Below are 21,679 nucleotides of genomic sequence, written 5' to 3'. Positions count from 1 at the left end.
GACCTTCTTCTGGTGTCCCATTCATAGAGATCAGAGGCCTATTGGAATGCCGTGTAGCATGACAAGTGTATGGTCCCTCCCCTGCTGGGAAGAGAGACAAACACACCCAGTAGGTGAGATCAGTGGGGCATATCCAGGCACATGGCCTGCTGGCTGTGGCCCTGAGACCCACAGGGCTATGACTCCCTAATCTACAGCCACCATACACAAGTGTGGGGGTCTGTTTCCAGGAGGTCTCTTTGGGTCCAGCCACTGTAGGCCATCATTTCAAGAAACCTCAGTCCTTGACCTCCATTCAGGGTGACCCCAAATCATAGGCAAGCCAGACAGCTGATCCAATTACAGAAGACTCACCCCACGTCTCTGCCCTTGTCCTGAATCTTAGGAGGGGCCTGTTCGTATTGTAATGTTCTCTTTCAGCATACAAAACTCAGTCCTCCCTGATAAGCACCCCAAAATGAGGTGGCTGCCCTTAAAGATTTCACAGTGCTTAATTACGTCATATCAATAATCAGTTTAGTAACAACCAGAGTAACTAAAATTTACTGAGCGCTTACCATACTGTTTACCCAACTATCTAGCTGTATTCATTAGTCAGGATACTTGGGTTGGAGGTAACAAAATCCTCAGGGTTTACTGGTTCCTTTAACTGGGAGGGTTGAGCATCAAGCTGGCTTCAGGCTCAGTTGGACCCGGGTGTCAAACATCTTCAGGATTCTCTCTTTCACCTCTCAACTCTATGTCTGTTTGTTGACTTTGTTTTCTCCTACTGCTGACAGGCTTCCTCCATGTGGTGGGTGGAGGAGGAATGCACAGCCACAGAAAATTCCAGGTTGATGACACCCAGCCAGTGAGCCCCAGGGAAGGAACAGAGCTGTCCCTCCCCATTTGATGTTCTCTTCACCTTTATGGTCAATGCCTCTTTCACTGGCATATGCGGGGGTTTGGCAGCCATGAGTGTTCAGCCTTCCGTGATTAACCAGACGTGCACCCCTATTCCTATTTCCATGGTAACTTTTCGCTTTAAATTGTGTCTTTTAAGTTTTCTGTCTCTTCCAACAGACGGTGAGTGCCTTTGGGAGACGAATGGTGTTTATTCATTTCTGCAGCCCCGGTACCTGACATATAACAGATATTGTACTTGCTTTCACTTGCTGCATAACAAACTTAGTGGCTTAAAACAACACTCATTTATCATCTCAGTTTCCATGGCTTAGCTGGGTACTCTGCTCAGCGTCTCAATCAAGGTGTCGGCCAGAGCTGACATCTCATCTGAGGCTAGGGTGTCACCTTCCAAGCTCATGTGCCTATTGGCAGAATTCATTTCCTTGAGGTTGTAAGACTGAGGCCCTCTCCTCCCAGAGGCTGCCCACATTTCCCTCCCACATGGCTCTCTCCATAACATGGCTCCTTGCATTTTCAAGGCCAGCAAGAGAGGGGTTCCTGAGCTTTGAATCTCTTTCTCCCGGCAAGATATGGACTCTGTTTTAAAGGACTCACCTGACTAGGTCAGGCCCACCCAGAATAACCTCCTTTTGATTAATTCAGAGTTAATTGGTCAGAGACCTTGATTACATCTTCTAAATAATTTCACCTTTACCATATAACAGAACCTAATCATGGGAGTGAAATCTTATCAGATTCACAAGTTCAAAAACACTCAACAGGAGATTTTATAGGAAATGTACACCCAGAGCAGGAATCCTGGGGGCCACCTCAGAATGCTGCCTATCCTAGGTACTTAATAAACATTTGTTGCATGTGAATGGATGGATGAATAAATAAATGGACCGTACTAATGAGTGAATCATGAATGACATGGTAACAGGATTATCTTCCAAGATCTACTGCTAATTCTAACCCCAAGGAAAAATCCAGTATAAGTAATGCCATTTAAAAGTAGACGCAGATGAACACTCCTCCCCAAATTCATAAAAAAGTGTGCAGTATTTTCCAATTGCTTGACAGTGCTTAATTACTTCATGTCATGACCTCCTGACCATGACAGATCCAGGAGGTTGTGGCTTGTTCAAGATGAAATGCTCTACATGCCATGGGAACATCCTATTGTGATACAGGTGCCCACAGAGTTCCACGATGAGGGTACGCTTTTCTACATGCTTAGTCTGGGGCTGTAGCCAAGAGCTCCCTGGGACATTGAAACATATTTTGGAAAAGGCTGGCCCTGCCTCCAGGCACCCGCAGGAGTACTTGTGTCTGTGTGAGAGCAGAGAGGATTCCATTAGGATTAGGGGACCAGCAGGCACCGCAGCATTCCTAAGAAAACACGAGTTTTGCCAATACTTCTCCAGAGCTGCAGATACGTTCATCACCTTTCAGTGAGCAATGTAGCTCACATGCACTCCAGCACTTAATATTTGGCTACGTCTTTTTTTTTTTGTCTGAATTTTCTTTTATTGAAGTATTACAGAAAAGTATACAGATCATAACAGTATGGGATTGTACTGTTCTTGAAACTTTTCTGTAGGGTTGAAAATATATTTATTTTATTATTTTTAAAAAATTTTTATTGGAGTATAGTTGCTTTACAACGTTGTGTTAGTTTCTGCTGCACAACAAAGTGATGGGCTATGTCTTTAATTTAGAGAAATTTAAAAGATGCAGAAGAGCACAGAGACTAGAGTGACAAGCACCCATACTGCCACTGTGTCAACAGCTATTGAAATTTTATTTCCATCTAGTCATTTTGTTATTATTATTAAAGAAAATAGGACAGATGTCATCAGAAGCTACTCTAATCCCCACACTTAGTTTCATTCCCCCCAGGCTGCCAAGGCACGTGACACATGACACGGCATGTGTCCATTCAGCCAACCGTTTATAGCTATACATTTTGTGTGTGTGCATGTGTGTAAGTATGTATGTTTACACATCCATAAACAATATGTAAGTATGTCTTACTTAAGTAGATGCTATTATACTGCACATATTGTACATATTTGTGTTTCGGAGGTCTGTTGAAGAAATATGCAGATCAAGCTCACTTGTTCTATCTGCTACGTAGTATTTCACCATTTGAATAAACTACACGATATTTATCCATTTCTTACTGATGGACGTTGAAGTCATTTCCACTTTGCAGATAAAAGTAATGTTGCACTAAACATCTTTTATACAGCTCTATGGCACATGTGCTCGTGTTGACTTAGAAGTGGATACTGGTACTTTTATTTTTTTCTTCATTTTAAAATTTTTATTGAAATATAGTTGATTTACAATGTTGTGTTAGTTTCAGGTGTACAGCTATGTGATTCAGTTATACACACACACACATATATATATATATTCTTTTTTAGATTCTTTTCCATTATAGGTTATTACAAGCTATTGAGTATAGTTCCCTGTGCTATACAGTAGGTTCTTTTTGATTATCTATTTTATACGTAGTACTGTGTATATTTTAATCCCAAACTCCTAATTTATCCCTCTACCCGCTTCCCTTTATGGTAACCATAAGTTTCTTTTCTACGTCTGTGAGTGTATTTCTGTTTTGTAAATAAGTTCGTTTGTATGATTTTTTTTAGATTCCACATATAAGCGATATCATATGATGTTTTTCTTTCTCTGTCTGCCTCTCTGTCTGCCTCTGTCTACAAATGAACTTATCTACAAGACAGAAATCGAGTTACAAATGTAGAAAATAAGCTTATGGTTACCAGGGGGTAAGGGAGGAGGGATAAATTAGGAATTTGGGATTAACAGAGACACACTACTATATATAAAATAGATAAACAACAAGGACCTACTGTATAGCACAGGGAACTCTACTCAATAGCTTGTAATAACCTATAATGGAAAATATTCTGAATCACTGTGCTGTACACCTGAAACTAACACAACATTGTAAATTAACTATACTACAATAAAAAAAAACCCAAAACTTCTCAGAAAAAAGCAGTCTAATAAATATCTTAGCAACTTGAGGATGATTCCCTCTGTCACTCCTGTTTCTGAATTCATGAATGCCAGGAAACTCAGAAAAAAGTTTTCTACACGCTTCTAGAAGACTAAGTCCCCTAGTCTGAGGTAGTAGTCCTGTTTTCCTGCCACTCTGTGTGTGTTTTTGTGTTTTCCTCCTTTTTAGAGTTCGTAGGTTATTGTGTATGTGTTTTAATCTTTACCCATTTCATGGTAACCAGTGCATATCCTTATAGGAAGTAGGAATCAGTAAAGCATGAGTATAAAATGTGACCTTCAGAAACAGAAACTGGGCGTGGTGTTTGCCATAGTTCTGCCACTTACTAGCTGTGTGGCCTTGGACACCCCATGTGATCCTCAGTTTCTTAACCTATAAAGTGGGAATAGATGTCTCTACCTGTGAGGGTTAAATGGCACAATACAGGTAAAGTGCTTCGGACAGTGGCTTGCCAGTGAATACGTAAATATATGTATGCTTACAGACTCGATTCACCTAGCAGCTGCCTGAGCTAACTAAGTAAACACACATACAATTCTTCATCAGTGACTAGGTAGAAAGCAAATACTCCATTCAAGAGCTTTTAGGATTGGAGCACTTGGACACTTGGGCCCATCCCCTTGATGGTCTGGCGGTGGTTTGGGTTAGAAGTCTCTGGGCCCCCTGCCACATAGACACCTATTTAAAATTCATCTAGGACTTCAGTGAGGTCTGCTTTGGGCAACTGGCTGACTTGGATGCCCAAGGACCTCATGGGTGGGATCTGATCAATGGAATCTACAGACGTCAGTTATTCCTTCTACCCTGTCAACTCTGAAGTGCAGACTCAAGGAGATTGCTAAATAAAGAGCCCAACGCAGGCTGGGCTGAGCAGCTCTGTGGGCAGCTCCCCGGCTCTAGCCAGATGCTCACCCTGCCCTGTCCTGGCCTCCAGAGGCGAAACAGACCAGAGGCCTGCTTACAGCTGTCCCAACTTCACCCATCTCCTGCTGCCAGTGTGTACAGGCCTCAGGGTTAAACAGTTTGCTTCTCCAAATATTTCATGTATACCCAGGACTGGCATTTTCTGGCAGCAAAGATTAAAGTCTCTTATAATGCTAGAAAAAATTTAAAACCCATGCTCCATTTTGTAAGTATAAAAATCTCTTAAGCGTTCGATGTCTAACAAAAGTCGCTTTCTACAGCAAGACTTACTTTCCCGCAGCTTTGTTTTCATAGTGTTTTATCCCCAAACAAAATTCTAATAGGCTCCAGACTGAGAGGGTCCAGAGCTGCAGCTTTCTAGAAATATTCTACATTGAATTTTTTAATGATGCTTTTAAAATTATTTTTTAAATTAATTAATTTATATTTTTAATTTTTGGCCACGTTGGGTCTTCGTTGCTGCATGTGGGCTATCTCTAGTTGCAGCAAGTGGGGGCCACTCTTCCTTGAGGTGCGCAGGCTTCTCATTGTGGTGGCTTCTCTTGTTGCGGAGCACCAGCCCTAGGCACGTGGGCTTCAGTAGTCGTGGCACATGGGCTCAGCAGTTGTGGCTCGTGGGCTCTAGAGCGCATCAGTAGTTGCGGCACATGGGCTTAGTTGCTGCATGGCATGTGGGATCTTCCTGGACCAGGGCTCGAACCCGTGTCCCCTGCATTGGCAGGTGGATTCTTAACCACCATGCCACCAGGGAAGTCCCAATAACGCTTTTTAAATTTAAGCAAACCTACATGTTAGTAATTAATATATTAAGCAGTATATGATGATATAAAATGAAAAAGAAGTGTCCTGTGGCATTACCTCCTCCTGTTAACAGTTTATTCTATACCTTTCTAGAAGTGAATATTCCAAACTATATATATATAGTACATATATAAACATACATAACATATATGTAAACATAAAAATATAATCATATATAAGCACATCTCTAGTTATTTCTCTTTCTCACTCAAGATATATATACATGATATATGATATCTATCATACTATGATATTATATATAAATATTTACTTACTGTATGCCAAGCACCCTTCTCATTGCTATTCATTTATTAAGTCCTTTAACCCACATGTCAACCCTATGAGTTAGTACTACTATTTTTCTCATTTTCCAAATGAGGATGCAAAGGTCTGGAATGGTCAGTGATTCACCAAGGTCACAGCTAGTAAATGGTGACACTGGGATTTGAACCAGGGCACTCGGACTTGAGCCCTGACTCTTATTCTTATCTACAGTACTGCTGTCCTTCAATTTACATTTTTAAAATATATATAGTGGATATTTTCCCCATTAGTACACATATAAACATTTTATTTGGTGGGGGTAAGAATTTAAATAATTTTAAGTTATTTTAAAGTTAAGTTTGAAAATACCATTTGTTTCCTTCATAGAGAGTGAATTGCTCTTGATTAAAGCAGTCCACTCATATCCGCTCATACTTCTAGTTCCCTAGGCTGGCTCTATTGAGCAGTTCCTGTCTGTGCCAGCCCCACCTTTTTTCATCTGGACCACACTATATTAATGGCTACATAATAATCTAATAAATGGATATCCTGTAACTTTGTTTAATCTATTGACAAACACTAGGTTGTTTCCAGTTGCAAGATCAATCTTATACATTTGTGTGCAGGAGTTGCTGGGTCAAAACAAAAAGTAAATTAAAATTTTAATACATGTTATTTTGCTCCCAGAAGGTTACATAAATTTACACTCTCACCCACAGAGTGCAAAAACAACTGTATAAAGTTGTATAAAAACAACCGTTTCTCCATACACTCATCAACATGGAATTAACCGCTGTCAGATTTGTCAGCCTCTTGTTTGTCCTTTGTCCTCTGAGGGACAAACCTCTTCAGATCTGTCCCTCAGATAGGTGCAAAAAGTGTCCCCTTGTTTTAAGTTGTAATTCCCTAACTATGAGGGTGGTTCTGCATCTTCTCGTATCCTTGTTAGCCATGCTAATTTATTTTTCTGCTAAGTGTCTGTTCATATCGGATGCGTTCCTTTTGTCTGTTGGGTTATTTGAAAATGACTTAGTGATTTGTAAGAGCACTTGGTACATTAAGAAAACTTCCTTTTAGTTAAAATACGCTCTAATTTTTCCCTCAGACTATGATCTGACTTTTTATGAGATTTTGATGTGCTTAATTTTTTAACCATGGTTAACTTATTGGTCCTTTTCTTTTTTTTAATGGCTCCAAGGTACATTCACATGCATTTCTTCACTTGCCTATCACAGTGGCATGGGGAGACATTCATTATGGTCCCATTATACCTACAAGCAAACAGGCTAAGTGACTTGCTCAAAAGCACACGGCAAAGTGTGGGTGAAACCAGGTCTAGAACTTGGACTCCCTAATTCCCCATCCGGCTTCTTAACACCTGGCGGCCCATCACATCTTTCAAAAAGGGGTTTCAATTAGTCGTTTTCTTTACACCATTTTTTTTCAAACATTTAAATGAAATAAGCACACACAACAGAAAATACAAACTGATCTCACTGTTGACCTTTTCAAATATTTAGTTGGTTATAGCGCTGAAGAGGAGGATAGGATAGGAGGCTGGAGGGATGTGACCCCCCCACACTCACCCTCCAAGGTAGATGCCACACAGAGGCACAGAACCCTGCGACCTCTTATCTGGAGCCCAGCTCTCTCCCAGATGCCAGCGTATCCCACTGTCTCCCGGACATCACACAGAGGTCTTTCAGGCACCTTCAACTGAACATGCCCAGAACTGAACGCACCATGTTTCCCCTCCAGCCTGTCTTGTTCCCAGCTCAGCTAAGCCACCCGTGGCTCAAGCCAGAAGGTGGGAGTCACGATGCTTCCTGCTCCTCCGGTCTCCACCATCTGTCACAGAGATCTCTACGTTCTACCTTCTAAGCACTTTACGAGGGGTCCTCTTCTCTCCACCCCCACTACCCAGCCCTGCTCCAGGCCACCCCCATCTCTCCCACTATCGCTGCAGCTTCCTAACGGGCCTCCCAGTCTCTACGCTCATTCCCTCTTGCACCCCTGCAACGGCCGCCCTAGAAAGGTATTTCGGATGGAAATTTCTCCATCGTCCCGCCTGGCTGAAAGCCTCTGTGCATTCAAGACAGAAGTCCACGCTCCTTACACAAGTCTACGACGTTGCCCACGACCTGGCCCGGCCCACTTGGCTCTCCACCACTGGCCGTCTCAAGTTCCGGAGTCCCAGAGCCCCTCCCTGAGCTGGGACAGGCGAAAAGCAGGTCCTGCAGGACCGTGCGGGGCGCGCCTTGGACGCGTCAGGGCAGAGGGCGTCCTGCAGTGACCGGCCGGTGATCTCCGGCCCTGCCAATCTCAGAGAGGGGCAGGGTCTGTCTGATGGTCTAGGCCAATCCCAGAGCGGGGGCGGGGCTGGGGGCGGGACTCTGGGCTCCTCTGCTGGCCCGGGCTTTCCGGCCTCCCATACCTAAGTGCCCGGCCGCCAGCGTACACCGCACCTGCTCCACAGCAACCTCGCGCAGCTCTCGGCGCAATGGATCCGGCGTTGGCCGCGCAGATAAGCGAGGCGGTGGTGACGAAGATGCTCCAGTACCGGCGAGACGAGTCAGGATGGAAGATTTGCCGGGAAGGCGTGAGTGAGGAGCTGGGCAGGAAGGGGTCGAGAGGCCTTTGCTCCCTGGGGCCGGGGTTCCAGAAGCCCCCAGGCTGCTCTCTCCTGGAGATTTTCTGCGTTCCATCCTCCAGAGCTAGACTGAGGAGGAGATTGCACTGGGCGTTGTTTCCTTAAAAAAATATCGGGCCTGTTTTGCACACAATGACCGCCCCCGGGAGATAAGTATCCGTTCCTTTCTTTGAAAGACTTGGCCAAGGTCACCTGGCTGGTAAATGGTTAGGATGGAACCGGAAGCACCAGGCTCCAAAGCCTTTACTCCTTTCCTCAGAGCAGGAGCCCCTCTCTGCCTTCCCAGGAGGGTGGCAGAGGGATGGTGCTGCTCACTGGACACTTAGGATTTTTAACAAACAGACCTAAATTGCCCGAGGAAACAAGATGCATGGTGGTTTTTAAGGTGGTTTGAAAACTCCCCAGCGCTCTTCAAGTCAGCCATATAAGATCCCTTTGTCCATCACATCCTCCTGGGGGCAGCTTTGTCCTGGACCAGTCCCCACTCTGCTACATGTCAGTTGGGTACCTTGGAGATTTGCACCTCTTGGGGCTCTCGACTTTTCTTCCATAAAACAGGGGATTGGGCCTGGTGATCTCCCAAGGGCCCTTCTAGCTCTAAAATTTTGCATTTCTGTGCCTTTTGACAGAACGGAGTTTCAGTTTCCTGGAGGCCGTCTGTGGAGTTTCCAGGGAACCTGTAAGTGCACCCCTTGTTCAAAGCTTATCAAAGGTGCCACACCTTTTCTGCTGTTTCTGTGGGTTTGCTTCCTAAGAGACTCCAGTCAACCCTAGCACCTGGAATCAACTTGCCAGTTATCTTCCAGAAAAGTTTCCGTGTTTAACTACATCATTTCCTCAAACTATATTCTTATGAAAGCTTGACGTCCGTCCATTTCTGCAGGCCTGAGGGGAGGTGGGCTGGTAAATGTCAGCCCCTTCTCTGCAAGGCTGTCTTAAAGAACAGTGACAGACGTGACTTCTAGTCCTTATATATAATCCCAGGATAAACAAGTTTGATGCCTTGGGGTCACATTCCTCTTTGTGCTCCAGGTACCGAGGAGAAGGCATTGTGAATGGGACACCAGAGCAGGTGTGGGACTGTGTGAAGCCACTTGCTGGGACCCTACGAGATAAGTGGGATGAGAATGTGAACAGTTTTGAAATTATCGAAAGCATCACTGATGTAAGTCTTTCTAAACACTGTTATCACTAGACAGTAACCTGACTCTGTTCCCTCTTCGGGGGGCCAGTGACACCTTTAGGCGAGAGGAGTACACCGTGAGCCCCTGATGCCCAGCACACAGGTTGCCCACTGTTTGACACTCAAACCCAGCCTCGGCCCAGGTACAGGTAGGTAACAATGAGACCCAGAGAGGTAGAGCTGCCCTAAACAGAGCTGAGAGAACATAGCAGTGGATGGTGAAAGCAGGAGTGCAGAGTGAACATGAGCTCTGAGGATGCTGAAGCAGTTCCTGGATTGGACACATCAGCTCTAGTTTGAAATATTGCCCGTTACTGGGACCATGGTAATGAATTGAGTCCTGGCCAAAGAGTCAGGATTCTCTGCCAGCTGTAACGCAGTGCCAGGTGGCAGATGCTGGATGACAGTTGCTCCACTGGTAAAATGTGTGGTATCTACTCTGGTGCTGCCCCGGAGAACTTTCTGCTATGATGGAAATATTCTACAACGGTGCTGTTCAATACGGTAGCCACTAGCCCCATGTGGCCACAGAGCATTTGAAAGGTGTCTAGTTTGAAGAAATAAATTGTTAATTTTATTTAATTTTCATGACTCGATGTAAATTTAAATAGCCACATGGAACTAGTGGCTACCATATTGGACAGCAAAGATCTAGTTTGTCCTGCCCTGGGATCCTCTGTAGTATTAAGTATCCACCTCCTTTTGATTATAGAAGTTAAGGAGAAAAAAACAAAACAAAACATAGCCAAAACAAATGAAAAAGTTGCCCTGGGGAAATGTTGCCAGCTTTTTTTGATTTGAATGGTGCCTTGATTTTGACATCTGTGGACATGGTACCCTCTTGGGTGTTTCTGTAGATGGTGCTGTGAAACCTCAAGCCATAGTTCTTTACTGGTCAATCCGTAGGACCCAAGTGTTCTTAACCTTGACCAAGAATTCACATTTCAGTTCATTATCACAAATTATGTCAGTGTTTCCTGAAGGGTGGGGCACATAATGTTGGGGCACTAGGTGATACAGTGTATTAGGTCTTTAACAGTCAAAGCTGAAATTGAATCACACATAGCGAGGTCACCCCATTTCAAATCTTCTTCAATCTCTCTGATAACTTGAAGGGAAAAGTCTGGGATAGGTGCTAATGTGCCTTTGACACCTGTTTAACACTTGCGAATCTCCATTATAACAAACAGACAGCTGGCCTCAGGCTCAGAATTAGAACCCAAAAATCCCTTGTGTGTGTATATATATATATTTACAGTTGTCTTTTATTTATGCCAAGTGGTACCTTTTTTTCATTTCCAGTAGTTAAATAGCTTCCTTATTAAAATAAGTTTAAGTTTTAAAAAGTGAGCACATTTAGGTAAAAATATTAAGTGAATAACAGGATAGGTGCTACCAGAGATAGGAAAAAATTGTGAAGATAGTATACAAATAATTATACACAAATGCTTGAAGTTGAGGAAACATGGGTTAATGCCCTTTGAAACATAATGGAAATGTAATAACAGAATGACAGCATGATTTTGACAAATCTCAAATATTCTAATTCTAAGATTGATAGATAGTAGATGGATGGATGGATGGATGAGATACAGAGCCATGCCACAAGTTTGTGGCAGTTATAACACGTGCTGCTGCTTTCAGCATTTCTTACCAATATGTCCTCTTCATCTTGTTCTCCAGACACTGTCTTTCAGGATTGATGGATTTTGTAGCAATAATCAGGAGTGGAAGCTGTATAGTTTTTTTTTTTTTTTTAAATCTCATCACTTCTGCCATTCCTACTACAAACTACTAGAATTCAGAAAAGGCAAAATAACCTTGTTTCTAGCAACAAGCTTTGGCCTTTAAAAAGAATACATGCTTTAAGAGAGGGGAAAACATGGAAATTCTAACTCCAGTGTGCAGTGCCTTGGTTAAATATTGAAATCAGCATCCCTCAGTGTCCCTTTGGCCACCTGGGGGATTTTACACCCTAGGACAGTGTATGATTGGAAGATTCCAGATGGGTAGGGTATGTGGCACCTTTTTCAAGTGGGAAAGGGAAACCTGCATGAAGGTGCAGGCTGTTCTCAGGCAGGTCATTCTAGGAAGGACACATGGAGGATGAGCCATCTGGAAACTGATTCCCAGTGCTCCCAGAGCCCGCTGGAAAGTTCTCAAGTGCCCCCAGGGATTGCACGCCCACCTGGAAGACTTATACCCAGGGTCAGAGTTTTCTCAGCAACACACGGTGCCCCTAGTCTTAATAGCCAAAGAGGCAAGAGACCTTCTCGCCTGCTCCCCAGAGGTCTCCCCAGGACTGTCCCATCCTCGGGCCTGACCTGTACCTTGTGACCTTGAAAGGACTGGGGTCCTGCTGGAGGAGGGGAATCATGGGATAAAGCATGGGGTGGGTTTGAAGGGCCCTTGGCTTGTAAAGTGGGAGAATGGACTTGGTGGGATATTCTGAGATGGAGTGCAGTTCAAGGGGTGCTCCCTCCCAGGGCTGGGGCTGGGAGAAACCAGAAAGCTGCCCAGGACACACATTTAAGGAGGCACTGCTCTCAGGGTTAGGCAAGTACCAGGTTGGCCTTAGGAAGGAATGGCCTTTCTTGCCTCACCCTACTCCTGGCCCTATTCAAGCCTCATCTCCACCCTGAGCTTTGTGGTGAATTCCTTCACCTCTCCAAGCCTCAGTTTCCTCACCTGTTAAATGGGTTCATGAAACCTATTTCTCAGTTGCAAAGGACGACTGAGAGCTTTGTCCAGCCAGGCTCTTACTACTTGCTCAATTAATGGCAACTCTCATGATCTTTTGAGACATAAGCTCAGAGTCGTCCTGATCAGCCATGGGCAGCCCGTGTCACAACCCTGGATTCTACGAGCTGGGTGTGTTGCCATGACCCTTGGCACATCCAGGAAAGTTCATTCTAGACCCTCCAGGTCACAGCGCCACCCTGCTGTCAGTCCCATTTTCCAGACCCTGGGGTATTGGGACAGGGTGGTGAGCTCCGAGTCGAGTTGGGGCGGGGAGCACATGCGCGGCCATCAGACGCAGCTGGATCCCCCTTTGCTCTGACAGACACAGTGCGTCAGCAGAACCACCACCCCCTCGGCCGTCATGAAGCTCATCTCTCCCAGAGACTTTGTGGACCTGGTGCTGGTCAAGACGTATGAGGACGGGACCATCAGTTCCAATGGTGAGTGATGGCAGGGCTGCTGCAAAGCCTTCGTGGGATGCTGGGTTCTGTCTCCTCCACACCCGCCCAGCTCTTCAAGGAAAGCCGACCAGCTGGAAATCCCTGGAGCACTCACAGCCTGGGTCCCTTTTTCTGTGCCAGCCTCCCCTTGTCAGGTTTGGGGAGATTCTGTGCCAGGGAGGTCTGAGGTGGGAGAGTCCACACACTAGTAATTTTAGTTATAAATCGCAGATTTCGTCAGCACCCCGTTTTCATCCCTGCTGAGGCGCATAGTTTGTACGCTAGACATGCGGGGTACGGTTTGGCTCCAGGGAACCCCAGGGTGCGGTGATTCCCTGCACCCACGGAGCACCTTCCCGAGAGGGCTGTGGGGCTGTCCACTCTCCTCCTTCCCACGAGGAACAGAGTTCCTGCCTCTGCACTTTTGATGGTGCCTCCCGCTGAAAGCCACAGCACCTGCCACTCTTCTGAATCTTCCACACGGGGGTAGATTGTGTGTCCATCCACACCTCTCTCGGCTGCGATTTGAGAGCGGTCCCTTCATTCTCCTGCCCCCAAGCCTCATAGTCTGAAATGTTCTTTTCTCTAATATTCCAGCAGGCTTGGGGAAGCTGTGGACATGAGTGTGTGCGTGTGTGTGTGCGCACGAGTATGTGTGAACGTGTGTATGAGTGTGAGGGACAGGGGGGTTGCAGTAGGAAGAGCTCAGGGCCAAGTGGCAGGGTCGTCCTCTGACGCCTGGGCTCCAGGTGACTGGTCTGTACCCACCGTGAGTGCCCGGTAAGGCCCTTCAGCGGCAGTGGCCCAACTGCCCGAAGTTGTAGCTCACTGACCGTCTTTCTCTGTCTTCCAGCTACCAGTGTGGAGCATCTGTTATGTCCCCCAAAGCCAGGTTATGTGAGAGGATTTAACCATCCCTGTGGTTGCTTCTGTGGACCTCTGCCAGGGTAAGGATAACCTCTTGGATTGAATGATGTGCCCAGACCTAACTGGGGCTTCACTGAGGGCATTCTACTCAAAGGCAGCATTAATGATGATTTGCAGTAATAAAAATGCCTCGCCACTCTGTAGGCCTTGATGTTACAGAACCCTATACATACACATTGGTGACGTAACACGCCAAAGTTCTAGGCACGTGGGAAAGAATTATGGGGAAGTGTCATTATTTCTGACGTGGGGAACCCTCCCTCCGGCCCCAGGCAAGCTGAGCAGATGTCACAGTGCCATTTAGCAAATGAGGAAACTGAGGCTCGGGGAAGTTAGGTGGTCTGTGCAGGTCGCAGGCTGGCCATGCGGGCCCCGGGCACCCAGGCTTCTCCTCCATGTTCTTAGTGCTCTCCACCAGCCTGGAGCAGCCAAGAGCTTAGCTGTCCTCACCCCGAATCCCACACGGGGCTCTTCACCCCTCACCGAGGAATAGGGTGGAGATGCTCGGGGCTAAAGGGCGATTCTCAGAGCACACCGTGAGTCAGCCCCAGAACTGAGCTCAGAAAGGGTTCTGTCCCCATTTTCTCGCAGGTCATGGCCAGGTTCTTTTTGGGTTCTTGGTTTTTTGGTTTTGGCCTCACCGAGCAGCGTGCGGGATCTTAGTTCCCTGACCAGGGATCGAACCCACGCCCCTCGCAGTGGAAGCGCGGAGACATAACCACTGGACCACCAGGACCAGGTTTTTACCAGGAGCTTTCCATGTAATAATAACCCAAAGGTCACTGGTTTATCCTGGGAACCACTCAAGTTGACAAAGAAAGAGACTGTACCTGAGGCTCTGTCCCTGTCACCCTGCAACCCACAAACAGACGCCAGCAGGGGAAACATCGATGCCGTCACCGTGCAATCCCAGGAGAAGGGTTTTGGTGCCATAGCATTGTACCGAAAACCCACATCCCACACCGCCACGTAACACTTCTGGCTAAGCTGGCTTTTCAGACGTCTTGTGGCAGACTTCTGTTAAACGTAGCAAAACTTTATGAGTTTGAAAATAATAGCATAGCTGCAAGCCAACACAGCTCCCCTCACCATGCGCGCACACACACACACAACACACACACACACACACACAGGAATTTTCAGAATAAGAGTCAGAGCACTTTCCCCTTAGGGGCTGAATTCTATGGATATCTTCCTTGGGGAGAACACACAGTTTGATGAGTATCACTATGCCTCATTCCAGACAGCAAGAGTTGATTGCACAGACTTTGTAGCTGGGTCACTTAGAGCCAGAAAGATCCCACAAAACCCAGCTAGTGTGGAGGTTTTTTTCTTAAGACATTTTAAAAACATTTTTATTATATATGTTACAAATATTTCTTCCCAATATGTTCCATATACATACATATATATATATAGCTTGTTTTATTTTTTGGCCGCTGCAGTGGAAGCGTGGGGTCTTAACCACTAGACCACCACCCCAGGGAAGTCCCTAGTGTGGAGGTTTTGACTCAGCTCGCTTGAAAGCATTTTATGTGGATCTGAAACCTGGGACAATGATGGTTCCCATCACTCTATGAATATAGGCCTGTTCTAGGTGCTGTGGATTCAAGAAATGACACTAATCGTGACAGGAACAGCAGCACGTGTTTACACATCCCTCCTGTGTGTCAGGCACTCTTCTATTCTTTATATTTTATAATTTAATTCATTTTTATTCTTATAACAATTCTAAGGTACTGTTATTACCTTCAGTTTTTATCTGAGGACTCTGGGCACAGAGAGGTTATCTAACTTACTCAAAATCACACAGCCAGGAGCTGGTCAAGCTATAGCATCTGACTCCAAAATCTGTGCTCTTAATCTAGATATTGACCCCTCAAAACAGATAAGCCTTCTTGGAACTCAGATTCTAGTGGGAGCAGGGTAGACAGACAAAACACAAGCACCATAATTATATCAGATGTACGTGCTTGTAATGATCAGATTTTAAATGATTTGGAGAAAACTGAAACCAGATAAAGGTGCCAGGGAGGGATGGGGGAGCTAGACATCTGGGGGGTCACCAAAGGCCCCCCTGATAGGACGTTTGACCAAAGCACAGCACAGGGAGCCTTGGGGATGGAAGGGGGCTGGGGGGAGTGGGTTCTTGGCAGAGGGATAAGCAGGTCCAAAGTCCCTGAGGTGGGGGCAGGCAAGGGGCATTGAGGGAACGGCATGGAGGCCGTTGTGCCAGATGGCAGTGAGCAGGGGGAAAGGCAAGGAGATCCGGTCACCGAGGCAGCAGTGCCCACACCTTGGCGTCATGGGCGCTGCCATCGGAGTCGGATGGGGAGCTGGTGGGGAGTCTGGAGCAGTATGTGCTCTGAGCTGGGTGTCCAGTGCTGCGATGCCTCTGGGGTGGGCGGGGTGGTAAGCCAGAGCAAGGGGGCTAATTACAGGTGAGGGATGGTGGTGCCTGAGTTGAGTGGCTGCAGCGGACAGGGCAGAGCTGTCGGGTTCTGGTTGTTCTCCAGGCGGGGGGGGGGGGGGGGGTGCTGGTGTTTGTAGCAGGGGCAGCGTAATCACATCGTGAATGCAGCCCTGCTCTGTGCCCAGCGAGTCTGCTGAGCGCTCTGCACGTGTTATCTCACGGATCCTTAACAACAAGGACCAGTGGTGGACGCCGTTATCTAGGCCAGCCTTCTCCATGGGGAGACCAGGTGATTCCAACATCTCTCTGAGCCCCCCTTTGCCCTCTCTGTTAATGATGTCCAAGCGAGAAGCACTCTTCACCGTGACCACTCTGTAAGGTACCGAGTTTGCCTCTTCCACCCGGCCTGTTGCATGTTTACCTCCTACCAAGCCCCGTCCTCACCCGGAGGAAAGCATGGTCACTGGGCAGACTTTCCCCCTCACCTGTTCAGGCCAAAGAGGACAGCACTGAGAGGTATGAGGGCTTGAGTGAGCCCGGAGAGGAGGATCAGAGAGAAGACAGACGGTCCCAGCAAAGGTGGAGGGGCTGGGGGTTGGAATAGAGTCCGATGATGCTGAGGCTTTGGGATGGAAGGCAGTCTGTGCCCCCCCCACCCCCGCCCCGAGTTCAGGCTCTGTGCAGAGAAGGCATGAGCAGAGGAGAGACGCCTGCCCAGCCAGCACCGTCCTGCACTGTCATTCATCTGCTGGTCCCCGGCCCTGTCTGTGCATCTGGGAGGGAGGGCAAGGTTCTAAAGGGTCTCCACTTCTCAGCCATTGACCTCCAGGATGTCAGGAAACATTTGATGGGCAGGTGCAGTGCTCCGTGGGGTTCCTGATGAGATTCTGAGGCTGCTGACAATTCCATTCAAATGAAACGCCAAATGGTCTCTGCAAAGCCCGTGCCTTTGTTGTCCTGGCAATCGGGAAGTTTGTGACACTGAAGACCCCTTGTCCCTACCAAGTTGGGTCCCACCTCCTCCCGTGCGTGCCCCTCACTGAATCTGACTCTCGCTGGTGGGCTTCACTGCCCTTGTGCCCCTGAGCATGAGGCCACTACGTCTGCAGCCCAGGGAGGTCCGCTGAGTTGCTAGGTTGGTGACCGGACCCTGCCTCTCGACTTCAGCACAGGTCTGTGCCATGTTCCATGTTGTGGCCTCCCTCGGGGCTTCTGCCACCCCCAGCCGAAGCCCCTTCACATGTGCGCAAGTTATGTGTCAGGTCTCTAAGTCAACCCTTCTCACATTTTTGGTCTGAGGCTCCATTACACTCTTAAATATTATTCAGGGCATCAGAGGGCTTTTGTTCATGTGGATTATATCCATCAGTATTTACTACATTTGAAATTAAAACTGGGATATTTAAAAAACATTTATTTTAAAATAATGATAATACATGTATTATATGTTCACATAAATATTTTTGTGAACAGTAACCATATTTTTCAAAAGAGGAAAAATAGTGAAGAGTGGCCCTGTTTGACATTTTGGGAAATCTCTTCAATGTCAGGTTTAACAGAAGCTCATATCTGCTTCTGCATTCAGTCTGTTGTGATATCACACCTCATGTAGCCTCTGGAAACCTCCTCCGGAAGCTGTTGACAGCTCCATTCAAATAAAATACGCAGTGGTCTCCACGAAGCCCATGCCTTCATGGTCCTGGCCAAGAGAAAATTTGTGAGAGTGAAGTATACGCTGAGAGAATGGGAGTGAAAAAGGCAAAGCACATCTTCGTGCTGTGATGAAAATAGCTCTGACCTTGCAGACCCCTTGAAAGGGTGTCAGGAGCCCCCAGGAGCTGCCAGACCATTTGGAGAACCGCTGCCCTACATGGACAGAGGGCAGCATTGTGTCTGTTCCTCCCAGGACCCGGTACAGGAGTGAGTTCTCTGAAAGCCTTTGCCGAGTGAATCGGGCACAGGGAACGAATGACCTTCCTGGGCTGGAACTGGGGGGTGGTCCTCGCTCAGTGGCCTGGCGGGGCCATGGAAGCATCCACGAGAGGACCTGCTTCCATCCTGAAAAGAAGCAGGTCCAGAGGGACGCCCTGGGCAGTGAACCCAGTGAAAACCCTGGGTCTGGACCATTCCCCTGGGCGGGCTTCTCTGCTCCAGACACATAACAGCCCTGGCCTTGCTTTCACAGGGAGCCCGACAAGACCAGCCTGGTCACGTTCTTCCAGACCGACCTCAGCGGTTACCTTCCGCAGGGCGTGGTGGACTCCTTCTTTCCCCGCAGCATGGCCGGGTTTTACGCCAACCTCCAGAAAGCAGTGAAGAAATTCTATGGCTGACGTCCTGGCTGGTGGGCCGAGAACTGCCATGACTCCTGCGGAGCTGCCATTGTTGGGACGCAGCTGGAGAGCCTGGGAGAACACGGGCTCCTTTGGAACCGCTCTACCTTTGGGACCCACCGGTGACCAGTTCATCTCCAGGGACATCAGCCAGAGGCGGCCCCGGCCCCTCCTGCGCCTCCTTCCACTTGGGCGGGGCTGCTGTTTCCCAAGCACCCCTCCTCCAGCAGGGTGCCCCCCAAGTCCCCCGGCCACCGGACAGGGACTCTGCCCGGGCACCGTGCGGCGCTCGCGGGTCCAAAGCCTTTCTGTGCCGATCACTCTCAGAGACCACGTCTCCCCGTTTGTTGAGAAGAATCACCATCAATCCCGAAAACCTGGCTCAGCCCCTTGGTAGCATTCAAGCTCTCAGTCCTGTGCCACAGATATCCGGATGTATGTTTCTGATACCGTGCCAGACTTTCCCCCTTAAAAGACGTCAGCTTGGCAAAATGATGCTTAAAAAATGAGATAAGCATTCAGGAAAAAACACTTTCAATACTCCTTTTGTTGTCTCTTCTATTCAAATCATTTTTCTTTCTTTTTCCCCGGCATGAGTTAACTTTCAGGCGCCCCAGGGAAACCAGGCCCTTTGAATCTGCCCAGGCAGCGCTCTGGAATTGATTCTGGGCTCAGGGCACCTACAAGGGGAACTTGGAGGAGAGCCTCTTCTCCCCTGGGCATTTGCCGGTTCTTGTGTCTGTTATAGAAGATGGAACAGGAGTCCTCTGGCCTCCAGGACCTGGTGAGCCTGTACTGCTGTCAGCGGGAAGGACAGAAGAGCAGATGCCCCACCCCCAGCAGTGCTGGCTAAAATCCCCCCCAGGCCCTGCTGCAAGATGAAACGACCCGGAAAAGGCTATGCCCAGCCCGGTGCATCATCGGAACCAGGGAGCACAGCCTTGCCACCTGGAAGGGGCTTCAGCAGCCACACGACTCCCTTTCCTTCTCTCCTGTCAGGGCCACACAGTCCTGTGTGGAATTCTCCAACATTCCCCACAAGCTCCTCCATGGGCCCACCAACTTGCTGGTGAGGGAGGCCCCACGTGTGTTTGACCAGAGTGCACTCGTACTGCAGTTTCTCAGGTTACTAGCACCCTGTGCAGAAAACTTCCAGAGTCCTCAGCCTTTGCGCCTCCAGATGGAAAACATTCCCCTTGTATCAGAGTATCTTGCTTCCCCACCTTTGAGTCCTGGGGTGCCTGTCTTCTGAATGTGCCGAGGTCTGAGCAAGCTTTAAAACGTGAAAGCTCAGTGTCAGGGGGTTAGAAAGCCTACTTTCTGGACTCTAATGCAGCTGCAGATCCCACAATCATGCCATGAAGATCATCCAGCTAACTCCCTCTTCTCATCAAGACATCTTCACAGGACTCTTGTATGTACTTAGATTTCATTCATTCATTCGCCAAGTACTTAATGGGTCCTTAACCCTGTGCCAGACGTTGTTCTGTATCAACTCATCACAGTTTCATCTCCCAAACCCAGCCAATTCTGGGCACGCCAGCCCAGGAGACCCAGGAAGGTGGTGGTCTTACCAAGATGGAGCCACCTGTGCTGCCCCCTCTGGCCAGGAGGGGAGGTCAGCCTCCCAAGAACACGTCTCACTGGGCCCACTGCATGGACTGCACCCGCACTGCTGCTACGTGCATCTGCTGGCAGTGGGTTAAACTGGATTGAGCACTGGACCAACAGTCAGAAAACATGCAAGTGGTCTCATCCCTGCCAGCTAGAAATGATGCCCTCGGACAGTCACTTAACACTCCTGTGCTTTGGCTTCCTCTCTTTAAAGAAAATCTGGGGGCATGAATACCAGTCCTGGGGTAGCCTGCTTAACAGTCCATGCAAATGAGATGATGATGGTGAATCAGTGAGATGCTGTACAAAGCCAGGAACGAGGGCTGCCTGGGAGAGACTCTTGGATGGACTCATTTCCCTGGAGAGTTAAAGTAGATCCGGGATTGTTGTTTGTGTGTTTGCGGTGTTGGGGATGACTGGAATCATTGTTTGCAAAGGCACTGTTTTCTCTGCCTGTTGTCAACTCTGAGGAAGGTGGCCAAGGCACACTAAACCTCATCTGTAAACTGCAGCAGCATGACGCTCAAATGGATGAGCTTTCGTTTTAAGACCTTCTTGCTGATTCTTTTTCTTTTTTTAAAATAAATTTATTTATTTATTTTTTGGCTGTGTCGGGTCTTCGTTGCTGCACCCAGGCTTTCTCTAATTGCGGCGAGCGTTGCGGTGCGCTGGCTTCTCGTTGCGGTGGCTTCTCTTGTTGTGGAGCACGGGCTCTAGGCACACAGGCTTCAGTAGTTGCAGGGTGCGGGCTTCAGTAGTTGTGGCACGTGGGCTTAGTTGCTCCGAGGCATGTGGGATCTTCCCGGACCAGGGCTCAAACCCGTGTCCCCTGCATTGGCAGGAGGATTCTTAAACCACTGCACCACCAGGGAAGTCCCTTTCTTGCTGATTCTTGATTTGAAACTGGAAAGCTGGCAGTGGCAGCGTCCTCAGTGGTTCTATTTGAGCTGGGGGAGAAGGGGGTCTTCAGAGACAGAAGGGGGTCTTCAGAGACAGAAGGGGTTCGTGGGAGGGCCTTGGCGCATGCTGGCTGCATGTGAATCCTCATACAGCCCCACTCACTTGATTCATCTGAGCTCCCAAGAATGCCCAAGGAGGCATTCTCTGTGTCCCAGGCCCATGGCTGGCACTGTGCTCATCCATGTCACCACCTCTGAGTCCTGATGGAAAGACTCTTTCTCCTTCCCCAGGCTGGTCCACATTCATCACCTGGCTGGTCCACCTTCATCACCTGGCTGCTTGATAAGACTCAAAACAATAACCCGATTATAGGAAACATCACTGTGTACAGACGTGAGATTGTGGGGGTGAGGGGTGTGCCCGCTGAATCCCGTGGCCTGGCTGCCCAGCCCTGGACAGGCACACAGTAAGATCCGGTAGGATGGGTGTTGAATGGGGTCATACCTTTCATTGTCAGACCATGTTCAAATTCAGCATTTCTCTTAAATCTA

At 47.8% G+C, this 21,679-nt stretch overlaps 1 protein-coding gene across 1 annotated transcript; it reads left to right on the top strand.

The window, feature by feature from the left end:
- The first annotated feature begins 8,405 nt into the window (after positions 1–8,405).
- On the top strand, positions 8,406–19,413 carry STARD5 (StAR related lipid transfer domain containing 5). Its single transcript, XM_082618173.1, has 6 exons — positions 8,406–8,525; positions 9,206–9,255; positions 9,609–9,741; positions 12,824–12,941; positions 13,795–13,888; positions 18,467–19,413. The coding sequence occupies exons 1-6, from the start codon at positions 8,427–8,429 to the stop codon at positions 18,612–18,614; spliced, it is 642 nt and encodes a 213-aa protein (XP_082474299.1). The 5' UTR covers positions 8,406–8,426; the 3' UTR covers positions 18,615–19,413.
- Positions 19,414–21,679: the final 2,266 nt, after the last annotated feature.

The sequence above is a fragment of the Mesoplodon mirus genome (assembly GCF_964341445.2).
Source record: "Mesoplodon mirus genome assembly, chromosome: 4".
Lineage (NCBI taxonomy): Eukaryota > Metazoa > Chordata > Mammalia > Artiodactyla > Ziphiidae > Mesoplodon > Mesoplodon mirus.
This window is presented reverse-complemented; position numbering and strand designations above follow the sequence as displayed.

What these genes read in the sequence shown, in the direction of transcription:
- STARD5 (XM_082618173.1), top strand. Translation starts at nt 8,427, where the DNA reads ATGGATCCGGCGTTGGCCGCGCAGATAAGCGAGGCGGTGGTGACGAAG. An exon ending in GTGGAGTTTCCAGGGAACCT is followed by an intron (nt 9,256 to 9,608) that starts GTAAGTGCACCC and finishes TTTGTGCTCCAG; the next exon opens with GTACCGAGGAGAAGGCATTG. An exon ending in TTATCGAAAGCATCACTGAT is followed by an intron (nt 9,742 to 12,823) that starts GTAAGTCTTTCT and finishes TTGCTCTGACAG; the next exon opens with ACACAGTGCGTCAGCAGAAC.